The sequence below is a fragment of the Scylla paramamosain genome, chromosome 5, assembly GCF_035594125.1.
Source record: "Scylla paramamosain isolate STU-SP2022 chromosome 5, ASM3559412v1, whole genome shotgun sequence".
NCBI lineage: Eukaryota > Metazoa > Arthropoda > Malacostraca > Decapoda > Portunidae > Scylla > Scylla paramamosain.
In genome coordinates this window covers 5046388-5060206 of record NC_087155.1, presented here as the reverse complement: position 1 = coordinate 5060206, position 13819 = coordinate 5046388, and the positions used below count along the sequence as shown (strand labels likewise).

Genomic DNA, 13819 nt, shown 5'->3' with positions numbered 1-13819 from the left:
CTTCTCCTCCTCTAAGTCGACGAGACTTACCACTTGCTGTGTCGGGAGCTGACCTACCCTGACACCCTCCTTCTCCACCGTTCTATAGCTGATCTCCGTGGTAAATAAGGGGAAGAGACGAACAAGGATCACCACGATCTTCCACACAGTGACAAGAAAAATGTGTAGTTGGGAATGGATGATTGATGAGAAAAAACAACGACGATAGCTTAAGCAACACCGTCTATTCAGGGTAAAAGACACACAGATAACACAACACAATTAACACAATTGAAGGATGTCCTAAGAGGAGGAATTCGTCAAGAACACAAACCCACCTTCCTGACTATCACTATTAACCACGTGGTTACCAAAGCGGCTCTCTCGGCAAGCACAGGGAGGATGAGAGAGGAACGTCCTGCCCAGGCCGCAGCGAGTGAGAGAGAGAGAGCAAGCGCCCAGCCGCGGCCTTTCCCGGGTCGGCGGCCACCCCACGTGACCCAGTTTAATCCCGGCCAGAGTAGTCGAGAACTCAATGCAGTACAAGGGGAGAATATTATTACATATATATAAATACTATAGAACCAAGGATGATGTTACAATCGTTTTAAGGTCACAAGAAGTGAAGTGACATATAACTAGGTATGGGAATAGCAAACAAGTAATGTAAAATAGTTGACTCTTCCGTGGGAGTGGGGATAGTCTCGGCTGCTCTTGCCTTAACGACTCATAACCTAGCTAGCTAACTTAAACTACTAACTTAACAATATATAGATACATTTTCACAATATATACAAGGTAAAATAATAAGGATTAATTTGAGATATACGTCTAGCTTAAAATAGGACTGCATCAAATAAGATATTATTAATATTATAGATGTCTCACGTGTCTGGCCAGGAGGGTATTGTCTATTAGAAAGTGGCGCGTAGGCCTATAAGAAAGGGGTGACTAATTAAATACATATATACACGTGACATAAGAAATAAAAAAAAATAATAAAAATCGGTCAAAACTGGCAAAATTATAGAGAAAAGAAATTAAGATTTTTAAAGAGGGGTGTACTTAAGATTAATTATATATAATAATTATTATAATAGGGCAAATATTACCATATGGCTTTCAACCTTTTACTGAAAACGGGAAACTTGTACAACTATTTTATGGAGCATGTTGGAATAAGTACTTCCTGACCAAAATTCACCCTCTACAAATGTTTGGTCCCTTTAAAGCATGCTTTGATGCTTAAAGCTGGCACCAGATAGGATAAAAGTGTCTTTTTACATTCAATGTTGGCACTCACTTGATGTTAAGTATAATAAATAAGTATGCAGCTTGGTAAATTGCCATAAGATCACAAAGGTATACATGAAATTTGTCTTACAATATGACGAAAGTGTCTTTTTACATTTAATGTTGGCACTCACTTGATGTTAAGTATAACAAATGAATATGCAGCTTGGTAAATTGCCATAAGATCACAAAGGTATACATGAAATTTGTCTTACAATATGACAATGATAATGATCATAATTATAATGATGTTGACTACTCTATATTGGGGATTCTTTTAGGGCATACATACCACTTGTTATATATGAAAGAAAACCTAGGAAATTGTAGAGGTACTGGAAGAAAAAGGCATAATAAAAGAACATGTGACAAATGTGTTATCTGTAACAGTAACATGCTAAAAAAAAATATGAAAAAAATTGAGACAATGCCTTAGATTAATTCTATCAAGTTAAAAGAAAGAAAATATCATAATCAGTGGAACAAAGGCAGCAAGTTATACTATTCACTAGTTCTACATGGCAAAGCATTACTGAAATTAAAAATAGTGTTGGTCTCACTTTAACAACATCAGCTGTTACAGTTGAGAATTCTTTATGCAAAATTTAAAAAATCTGGAAGTTCAAATGGAAAATTCCAGTAGTGGGAAGATTTCACCACAAAAAATAAATAAATAAATCAACAGTATAAACATAACAGCATGTCCAATGCCCACAAACTAAAGTTTTGCTGCTCTATTTTCTACTGTGGGAAGTTCTGCCATGGGAGGTATCAAAAGTGGTAAATTGTCATATATGGCAACTCACATGCGCTGAAGATGCTATGCTCAGCTTCTTTGAATCAGGGACAGTGCTGGGAGACGTCTCTTCCATGCTCTCCTGACCATTTTCCCCAGCCGCAACCTTCTCATTTTATCCCTCACATTTAATTCTCCTTGCATTATTATGGGTCCTGGCAAGCTTAACAATAAAGAAAAGAGTGTTGTGATGGTGTTTGTTTGAGAAGGGGTCAGCAACTGTGTTACTGAAGGGAAGATGGTAAGATCAGAAGAAACCATCACAAGGGTGGTGAAGGCTGCACTAGTGCTAGGAATAACTGTCACTCTCTGTTGCATTACAGTTCACAAGCCTCTTCTGACCAAGAGAAAGAGCAGTGACTCAATTTTTACTAAGCATAAGTCTTATCAACTTACCATTCTTGTACTGTCTTCCTTTTTTAAGTCTTATCAACTTACCATTCTTGTACTGTCTTCCTTTTTAACCCAGAGTCTTTCTTTTTCTTGGGAGTGACAGATGTTCCAAGCACTAGTGCAGCCTTCTCCACTCGTACAATAGCTGCTTCTGATCTTCCTATCTTCCTTCTAGTCTCACAATTACTGATCCCCTCTTGAACAAATGCCATCAAAGTAGTTTTTTTTATTGTTAAATTTGCCGTGACCCATCATAATGTGAGTGATGACATGAAATGGTCATGGCAAGGGATAACGGGCATGTACATAAGTATATTTTCATGTGTTTAGCTTAACAATAGCCAGTTTATGTCTAAAGTTTTACCTAACATTTTATCCTTTTTTTATTATTTATTTGATGGTTTCAAGAATCCCTAGTCTAGGCCACCTAAGGCCATGTAACATAGCTAGGGTGACAAGAGAGCATTACCTCCCTTACTGAGCAACTGTTAGGATTAAGGCACAAACTTGCAACCTTGCAGCCATGAGTGAGCACTCTGCCACTGATCCATCTGGTCCCCTGTAATGTTTTATCTATAAAATGTTAAAATCTACGCTAAAAATCTTCCATTCTGAAATCCAAAAAATTCAGAAATCTGAAAAGTGTCTGATACCAAGGTTTTGGATAAGAGATTGTGAAGATGTACTATACTAGATGGTAATAACAAGGCACACTCAAGTAGTGTATCAATAGGCTGCTTTGGATGGTTGTAGTTGAGCACAACAAACACACTGATACCCCCGGTAGGAAAGGCAGATGGTATGAAAGGCATGGCTGCACGAAAACACTGTGATGCCACCCTCACTCACTAAAGCCTCAGTGGACAACCGAAGACGGCAGCATGAACACACACCTTCCAGCACCTCTGTCCACACTCCCCAGTGGTGGCCTAGTGGTACAGGGTGTCTTGGATCCTTAGGTGTGATATTAGTTGGAGGTTGGGGGATACCATTCTGCGTTGTATCAGGAAAGTCCCAGCATAGGGACTTGGAAGACATATCTGTCTGGTTTCTATGGTACTTCAGTAAAGGACGGCGATGAATAGCTTGAAACACCTGCAAAAGTAAGTTTGTGTTAGGCTTAATCTTCAAAACAAGCATCTTGTAAACAAAATAATAGCATACTGTATTTGTGCTGCAGTCATCATTCAGTATGACAGTTAATAGCCAAAATACAATTTGCATGCCTCTGCTACTCCAACTCCTTATGAAAAAAGGAGTGGCTGACAAACAACAATTTTTTATTTATATCTGCCTATATTTATAAAAGTTTTGTGTCCTATATACATTTGCTGTACCTGCTTACTATATCAAACCAAAGACGTCTTTGCAAGTAAGACCAATGTGAAGAAAAAATATACTAAAATATGGACAATATAACTGTCTTAACTACATATCACAGCAAATGGAAATTTGACAATGTTCCCTTCTTTTATGGACTGACAGTCTACATTCATCAATACACATGTATAAAGTATATTGTGAGCAAACTTCAGCCTGGCAGTGAAAGCAAAAGACCTTGTGGGAGTAGAGTTTGGTCTTGTCACCACAGAGGGAATCCAGTAAAGCCCATGAAGCTGCAGAACCACGCTGCTCTGCCAAGGAGGCCAGGATGCACCAGTTGAATACCCTGCAACATTCATCTTCAATTTTATTTGAGCTTTTATCTGTGCTTAACACATTCACATTTTCTATCTTTGAAACTCTTCAATATTTTTTTACTAATTCTCCTTCTTTTACACATCTCATTTTCATAATAAGAGAAATTTAGATGATGTCTCTATAATTTATTTTCTTTATGTATATTACTGTTAGAGATTTGTTTAGATCAACTGTCTGCCTTGGTAATCTGAATTTCTTTTTTATATATTTGCAAGACAGAGTGGATCACTTAGTAGTTAGAGGAATGTTCAAATGACTGGATTGCTTTGCTAATAAAGGATAAATGATATGATATTAATAATGATAGAGGGAAGGCAAGTACAAGATTGGCTAGTGAGAGGATGGACAAGGAGTTTGGAAAGGAATATGAGAAGAAATATATGAGATACTACTGGGTTAAGCTAGGGTGCCACTTGAAAGAGAATAAAGAGTTAATTATATATATATATATATATATATATATATATATATATATATATATATATATATATATATATATATATATATATATATATATATATATATACACTCTTTATTCGCCCATGTCTTGTGCTGCCTCTTGTTTGAATTTTTCTTGCCCCTTATGGCCTGTTTTTTTGTGGTTGTGTAGGCATACCATCCTATCCTGTTACCACCTATTATGGGGCCTAGAAAACGTCTTACTAAACCCAAAATTTCAGTTATATGTGCCTTAGTAAGGGAGAATAAATCAAGCCATGAACACTGAGGTTTAGCCCTCAGAACTGTTCAATGTATGACCAAAACTTATCAGGAGGGAGGAGAGGATGCTTCCCCACCACCTCACAAGCCAGCAGGGCATAAGCATGGTGTGGGTCAAAGGACTCTGAACATTATTCACAGGCAGCTTGAGGTCCACGTTCGTATAACCAGCAGGGAACTCAAGGCCAGGAACCCTGCTTTGCTGATTAGGGTAAGTGAGAGGACTGTGCGCAGATACGTGAACACGACTTGGGATACTGTATTTGGCGTGCAGTGTCAAAACCTTGTGTTACACGTGCTCACTATCTGACAAGGCTTGCTTTTGTGTCTCAACACAAGGAATGGGACTTAAAGAAATGGCGTAGGGTACATGGGTCACATGAGGTATGCTTTCAGGTTAGACAACAAGAGAAACCGTGTGTACCACAGACCTGGTAGTAATGCTTACAACCTCCATTACACAAAACACATTGTAAAACACTCAGACTCTTCGATGGTGCAGGGTTGTTTTTCTTTTATGGTCTTGGGAAATTAGTGTTTCAGCAAAAAAATTGTTTGGATGAACCAGAATAACTACTTTGAACTAGTTGTGAATGAATTAGATGACTATGGAAAAGTGCAATGCTGATACCTTTATGCAAGACAGTGCACCATGCCATACTGCTAACTTAATTGTTAACTGGTTTGATATCTGCAATGTCAGCCTTCTGAAACCTTGGCCCACAAATTTGCCATACCTTAACCCTGTGGAAAATTTGTGGGCGAACATTAAACTTAAACTCAATGGCAGAAATACCTCCTCCCTCCCACTCCTCCAAGCCACTATTCAGAATGTATGGGACAATATTAACTCTCAGTATCTCCAACACCTGGCTAATTCACTCCCCTTTAGACTCCAAAAGATTAAGAGGGCAGGAGAGTACCCTATCAATTACTAGTTTAGGTGAGTGCCCTTATTGAAACGTATTTTTTATGCTATTAATCTTCCTCTTAGGGTCTCGCAAGTCTCGTGCCTTCCGCTCTGACCACCAATGTAGACAAAATTCGCATTAGAGCTTTAAATGAAATCAATGGCAGAAAATTATTATGATTCTGACCTCTCAAAAATCAAAATAAAATATTTCCAGACTACCTATAATATTCAAAATTTCTGTATATATATAACCGAAGATAATATTATATTTATCATCTTTCTCACTAACCTCACATCACTGTGTATGATGGCAATGGTGGTGGCATTGGCAGCTGCAGCTTGCCCTTCTCCTCACTAAACTCGCACCACTGTGTATGGTGGTGGCAATGTGCTCTCTCCTCCGACATTAATGTTACCCTGCTCCTTGTTACAGACTTTTCTATGGCTTGTTGTGGCCCATCCTCACATTAAGCTTTAAGTTCCCCAAGTTATAGTATGACTTGAAAGCAAACTGACCACCTGCATCAGATGCGACTCGCTTTAGAATACTGCGGGTTAGTGGCGACATGACTGCACTTCACAAACACAAAATTTATCTATACTCTTATAAGCCATTACAAACTAGGAGATTCAAATAACAATTGCCACCACATGTCACTGAGGCACTCAATCACTTAATACACAAAGCTGGACTAAAAGGATCCTCGATGCTCCACTTGCTCCTCCTTCCAACATGATGAAATAGCACAACCTTGAGCTAAATCTCAGCCCCACTTTGCCCCAAAAGGAAAATTTCAGCACAGAGTACCAAACACCTAAAAGAACCCAATGAGGACATATGCACAAGGTCTTTGCCAAAGAACTGAAAGATGTAAGATACAGATTACATACTATTCTTGCACATTTAGTTATCTTCTCCACAGCTATAGTAATGTGATTATATAGATGCACTTTGTTGAGATGATATATGATAAAAAATAACTTACCTCCAAAGAGAAATACCAAGATCAAGCTAATGTGGGTGAGTAAAAAATAAAAGGACTCTTAAATAGTGCACTAGTTGGAAGTAGATTACGGTGATGGATTCCAATGTCCTCTGTATAAATGTAACTGACATGTGCAATATAAATGACTGGTGAAATATCTTTCAGGAGTAAAACATGTTAATTTTAGTCTAGTTCTTGTCTGACTCATTACACATGTGTGTGCATTCATCTGCCTGTGTATGTGGTCATGCAATGCTTGTAATGTACTTGCACTTACCTTTTGGAAATTATTCCAGGAGGAATTGTGTCCTGCACACTGGTCAGTAGCCTGAGGGTGTTAGCTGCACTTGATCTGCGCAATACTTTTGCAACCACCACCTCCCACAGATGATTTATGCTTCTGATACCATCCTGGACTGGCATCTGGTCATTGGTGAGCCTTTTGCTGCTTACCTCCATTAGGCAAGATTCATTAAGATTTTCTGTTAAGCTGGAGTTGCCATTCACTTTCACTTTATGATTAAATACTGCCCTGTTGTCTTCAATAATAATTTTCTTTTCAGGGAAGGGAATTTTACTTTGACAATCAAAGCAGAGCATAATGGAGGTTTCTTTACTGGTAATTCTTGCTATGGTTCTGAAAGCCATTCCAAAATCATTATGATGTAGTACTTCTAAAAAGTTATTCAGAAGATCTGCATCACAGGTCTGCAAAATGTATGGGAAGAGCTGAATATGAGGCTGTAGACAATAAGCAAGGGTTATGATACAGTATCCCTTCCAGTAGCCAAGGCTTTGGCACATTTCTGCCAAACCTTTTGGATCTAAAATATCATGAAGTAACACTGTTTCTTCAAGTGCCTCCAAGGCCACATGTCTTCTACAAGGTACTGGCATTCCGCATTTGCAGGAGAAATGTGAAGGACCTACATTGGTCATACTCAATAAGGCACAAAGAATATCACCTTGCAGTTCTGAATAATGACACCAGGAGTCTAGATATGCCTTTGTTGGACTCCTGTGGTAAGAGAACTCAATCAAATATTGTAATAACAGCTTAGGGATTTGGGTTTTGGTGATGGTGCAGTTCATCTGTACTGGATGAGTGGTCATGTACTGGAGGAGGAAAATCACATCTTGAATTACAATAGGACTCTCAAACTGAGCTGCTGTGGTGATGAGATTCTTGGTGCTACTAGAAGAAGCCACACTGTGCAAGATGGACACCCACTGTGCTCGGGTGAATTCTAGATCAGGGATGATGTCTGGTAGTGGCTGGCTAAGTGTGTTGCTGTTCTTGGTAATCTTTTCCATTAGGGCAGCCCAAGTCAGGAGATAATAATGATGACCTAAGGACTCGAGTGCATTTAGGATATGTGAGTACTGCAGTAGCCCACAGTCACTGGCTATAACCTGAGCATACAATGCATCACATCTTCTCACTTCTGAAGGTGTCATGGGATGCTGTGGGAAATCTGCCTTTTGGGCAGTCACCAAAGAAAGTTGAAAGTTGTTGACAGTTACCCCAGCTTGCAGGCTCTCTAGGAACAGGCCTGAAATCTTCTCCAGGATATCAAGACTCAGAGATGATGGCTCAAAGCCAATGTCACTGGAGTCCCAGTGGAGGGAGTCACTGGAAGTATCTGCACTGCCCAGTGAGTGTGATGACTCAATGGAGGAGAGGGAAACTGGCCCCTCTCCAGTCTGGTCTTCACTTACTGTTTGTGATGAATATGTACTATCATGCTGCATCTCCTGTACAGTGTGGCAGAACACTTCAAACCAATGAGCAAGCAAGTTGTGTGCTTCCTCTGAGTTTGTGGTACTGATCATCTGCTGCATTGTGGTGCAAACTAGCTCATGCAAATTTTTCACTACACCTGGAAGCTCTGGTCGAGACGCTGTCTCTTCCAAGTCTACCTCAGAGCTACCACTGGCAGATACAACTGATAACTGCTTCTGAGGCTGCTTCTTTCTGGACTTTGTGTGGATGACAATGTCAGCTGGGGGGTCATCACTGACATCAGTGTTCTTCAAGGGAGTGAGAATGGGATAGTCATTTGGACCATTACTAGGATGATTCCCTGTCCTTTCAAACCCTGACACTACTCCCTCAGCACCCTTCTGTGGAGACACTAGTGGTACCACACTCTTCAGTCGCTCTGTGAGAGTTCGGGTTCCAGATGCAAAGGTGTCCACAACATTAGTGGTGACATTCTCCATCAAGTCTTGCAGAAGAGTAGCAGCTTCAGAACCAGGATGGATAGGGGCATAAGCCAGATTGTAGAAATTATGAGAGGCATAATTAAGGGCTGTTGGAGGATGCCTTTCCGGGAACATCCGTGATACAGCTTCTTGATCAGGAGAAGGACTGTCATTAGGGGTGAACAGGGGATCCTCAATCATCTCTGTGGAGCTGTCTAGGCTCTTTTGAGAAGATAAAGCATCTGACTGTGGGGAATAGGAGTCTGAGGTGGGAGTAGTGATATTCTCCAGATCAGGTCTTGAGCTTGATGAAAATTTCTGTGATGTTGAACAGAAATCAACTATGCACTTCTCTGAAGATCCAGATGGCAGGGTATCTACACTGGTTGAATAATCTGGTATTTCATGGAGATGTACTGATGTTGGATTATTTGGCATATTTTTCCCCTCTTGTTGCATGGGGATGCTTTCCTTGGACAGAGTGCCTTGGGCAAGTGACGACTGTTCCCATTCTTTTTTACTTCCTCCAAGATAGGGTTCACTATTCCATCTTGCAACTGTCATATTGAAAGAAAATGAATTATTCTTTTTCAGTGCAACATTTAAATTGGCTTTTATTTCTTCAGCCTCAAAGCTTTTATTCTTTATGTATGTAACACCTGAAACTTTTGTCAAATTCATGGTGTGGTTCCTCTCTTTATTTATGCCAATAAAAAGTCTTAAGCCTTTAATTTTTTCCTTAATTATACCAGATGTAATATTGTTACAGAGATCTGTCAATATTTTTGCCCCTAAGCGAGACAGCAATTCAGACTTTGTAAATATATCTTTATATTTCAAACACAAAGAAGTACATTCCAGAAAGAGTTTCCGTGAGTGTAGAACCAAAATTGCAATGTCCACAGTTGTTATCATGAAATTTTGGATGCAACCACTGCCTGATTTATAGATGAGAGAATTTCCAGACACTTTGACATCTGTGATACCTTCAGACACACTAATCCATATAAGTATCTTGGAGATAGCTGGATCAATTATGTATAAGCCATAGGCAGATATGGCAAGAAGATATTTATTGTAGAAGCTCATCATCTTAGTGAAGGCCACACTAACAGGAGGATGAGTGGCCTTAACAGGGGTGCTCATAGCTAGTTCATGGCCAGTTAATTTTTCCCTAGTTTTATCTGTGGGACACAAAGTCTCTGGCAGGAGACTTATCTCCTCTAGAAGTTCTTTTTCTTTAAATGAGCCATCTGTGAGGAGCACCTCTGCTGGGGGTATAATAAGGGCACTCTTTAATTGGTGAGTAACAAGTACCTTTCCAGAGTAATCAGCTTCCCATATTCTTGTACCAGGACGAGCACAAAATACATGGGACATGAGCATTGGTGATGCTGTCCTACTTGGCCTGTTTTTTCTCAAGTCACAATTGTGATATGCCTGTTCTTCTTCCTTAGCTTCATAACAATCTGAAAGACCAAACTTCTCTGTGGAAGACGTCAAAGAAGCCTTTAGTTCCTCTACTCCTTCCGAGGTTTCTGTGTGTGAAGAGGACATCCCACTGTGGTTCACTTGGCAAAAACAGCTTCCATACTCCCCCTGTCTGAGTTTGGTGCCCACCTGACTGAAGGTCTCTGAGTTGGTGTTGCACACATAGGAATGGGTAAGAGTGGACACCAGCAAGTAGCCCTCTTGATAGTCCAACTGAATAATGCTTGACTCCAGGGTCATGAGATGGAGGGAAGAGCTTCTGAACAGGGAAGCAGTCTGCAAGTACAATATGTGTGGGCTATAGAAAATACCTTGAATAGTTTTGAGCAATGTCCAAGATATATTGAAAATGCATTCATCATAGCATTTTCATCAATAACAGAAGATAAGCACTGTTTTATTCAAAATACTTTAGATAAAATAAATTGAGAATCTTAGGTAGCTTCTAAGCTGGCATATAAATATAATGTAGTACTCTATTTGACAAATATAAGATATTGATGGACATCATTATTTTCTACTTACTATATATGATGACTTACCTTTAAGACACAATCTTTTCTAAAAAATACAAGTGCAAAAAAATCCAGTCTTATATGTGTATGCAGATTTTCATCCCAGGTACAACTATCATAAGTCCATTTCCACCCCCAGACACTCAGTATCATAATAAATGATCAGTTATCCTACCCAGAACAGAAATGCTACTGGTTTTACCAATAAATGATGACCCAGCACTTCCTTTAGTAAGAACAAAACTAAATCATTGTATTTATTTATTCATTTACATCTTGAACATAATATGCCTTTAGGTTTATTTTTCAGCTTTGGAAGACTGGCTCATAGCAGCTCTATCTATCACTGTCTTGGATGGCTAGCTTTCACCTGTAGTGGTGCAGGCAGGATTTTTAAAGTGATATCCCATGTAGAGACTAATGACACCTGATGATGATTTCTGAAGAATACAAATAGATAGAGTTGATGGTAATATATGAGTTATCTTGAAATATTCAGTGATAACAGATAAATGGTCAGTCTCTGGTGAGATTCAATTTCAGGTTCTTGAGTTTACCATTTCAATGTGCTGACCACTGGGACACAAGCTGTCACCATCACAGCCATAGAGGGTACTGCTTTAAATACTAACAATAATGAAGTAAAATCTCTTTAAAAGAAATTATGATAGGTGCACATTCAATGCATAATTACTGTATTATAAATTAAACTGCATAAAATGAAACAAAGTTTTTATATATGTATATAATTATATGAAATGTACACTACTAAATTTCCTTCTTCACATACTTAAGGAGAGTAGCTATTGTCCTTTTTGCAAAGATATTTATTTGAAAATAAAAACATTCAAAATTGAAGAGATGAAAACTACAACATATGTATAAATATTTAAAAAAAAAATACATGATCAAACACTTTTACAAAGGTGATCTAAATTCCTAAGTGGAATGAAAGAAAATGAGTCATCTCATATCCATGACCCTGTCCACCTAACAATGAAAAAGGTACTGAGACTGTTTCCTGACAGATAATGAGGATGGTTTACCACCAGCATTGCTGGAGAGCTGAAAAGGCACTGTAGTGAGCGTCAGTCCCACATGAACATGTCTCATGTTTTCTTTCTTTTTCCGTTCACTCTGCCTCTACCACTAACTATCCTATTCTTGTTATTTTTCACATTACAATCTATTATCTTTTCTTCTTGTCATGTTTTATTCTATATTTCTTTACTATACACATCTTCATCTCATCCACATTACATGAAACACAAATACACACACACACACACACACACACACACACACACACACACACACATAAAAAGTATAGATGACATACTAAAGATAAGAAACAAGGTGTTACTAGTAGGAGATTTTAATAGCAAGGAGATAAACTGGGGGGAGATGGAGGTGACAGGGATTGCCAGTACATGGAGTGAAGAATTTTTACAGACTATGATGGTAAACACGATGGATCAATGGATGAAAGAAAATACTAGGTACAGAGGGGAAGATGAACCATCACTACTAGACTTGGTTTTTACAAAAAAGCCAGAAAATGAACCAAGTATAGAATATTTGTGTCCAGTGGGAAAAAGTGATCATGTGAAGATGGAGATAGAGATCAAAGAAGAAGTGCCAAAATTCAATGAGGAATATAAAAATGAGAGAAAAAATTATGCTAAGGCAGACTTTACAGGGTTAAAGAAATTCTATGGAGAGCTTGATTGGAGTAATTTATTAAGAGGTATGGAGGTGCAGAAAAAATATGAAGTGTTTTTAAGCAAGTTTAGAGAATGTGTTGAAAGATATGTGCCAAGATATAAGGTAAAAGAAAATAAGAAAGTGTGGTTTAATGCAAAGTGTGCAGAGGCAAAAAAGAAGAAGGAGAGGGCATGGAAAAAAATGAGGAAACAATGGAATGAGATAAATAGAGAAGAATACAGGACAGCTAGAAGTGATTATGTTAAAATAAGAAGAGAAGAAGAAAGAAATTTTGAAAGAGATGTAGTTGGAAAGTGTAAAGAAGAACCCAAACTTTTCTATAGATATGTAAATGGAAAAATAAAGCATAGAGATATCATTACAAAGCTGAAGAAAAATGGAGAAATTTATGAAACCACACAAGAGAAGGCTGAGATACTGAATAAAAGCTTTAAGTCTGTATTTACAAGAGAAACTGTCTTTGCATCACTGGGAGATGAGGAACAACAGAAAGGAATAGAAAACATACAAGTGGAAAGAAAAGAAATTAAAAAACTACTGGAAGAGCTAGATACTAGGAAGGCGATGGGACCAGATGAAGTAAATGGATGGATATTGAAAGAATGTAGAGAGGAATTGGAAGAACCAATATGGGAGATAATTAACAGTTCTTTGAAGGAGGGAAAAGTACCCAAGGAATGGAAGAGAGCAAATATAGTACCGTTATACAAAGGAGGTAATAAAATGGAACCACTGAATTACAGACCAGTCTCACTCACAAGTATTGTAAGTAAACTCTGTGAAATAGTCATTAAAAACAGATGGGTGCAATATCTTGAACAAGAAAATATAATAACAGAAAAACAATTCAGTTTCAGGAAAGAGAGATCTTGCATAACAAACTTACTGAGCTTTTATACAAGAATAATAGATAAACTACAAGAGAGAGATGGTTGGGTTGATGCAGTCTATTTAGATCTGAAAAAAGCTTTTGATACAGTTCCACATAAAAGTCTCATATGGAAACTGGAACATCGAGGAGGGCTAAAAGGAAAAATACTTAAGTGGATGAAGGATTATCTCCAAGGTAGGGAAATGAGTACAGTAATCAGAGATAATAAAT

At 38.4% G+C, this 13819-nt stretch overlaps 1 protein-coding gene across 4 annotated transcripts in view; it reads right to left on the bottom strand.

The window, feature by feature from the left end:
- Nucleotides 1–206: 206 nt before the first annotated feature.
- LOC135100446 (uncharacterized) overlaps nucleotides 207–13819 on the bottom strand; it is a 61967-nt gene continuing 48354 nt past the window's right edge. For all 4 annotated transcript variants that reach the window (XM_064003343.1, XM_064003344.1, XM_064003345.1 and 1 more), the window contains 3 exons: nucleotides 7059–10753; nucleotides 4019–4130; nucleotides 207–3556 (listed from right to left, as the gene is read on the bottom strand). In XM_064003343.1, the coding sequence (XP_063859413.1) occupies nucleotides 3188–3556; nucleotides 4019–4130; nucleotides 7059–10753 (4176 nt within the window). In that variant the 3' untranslated portion in view covers nucleotides 207–3187. The remainder of the gene's footprint in view (nucleotides 3557–4018; nucleotides 4131–7058; nucleotides 10754–13819) is intronic.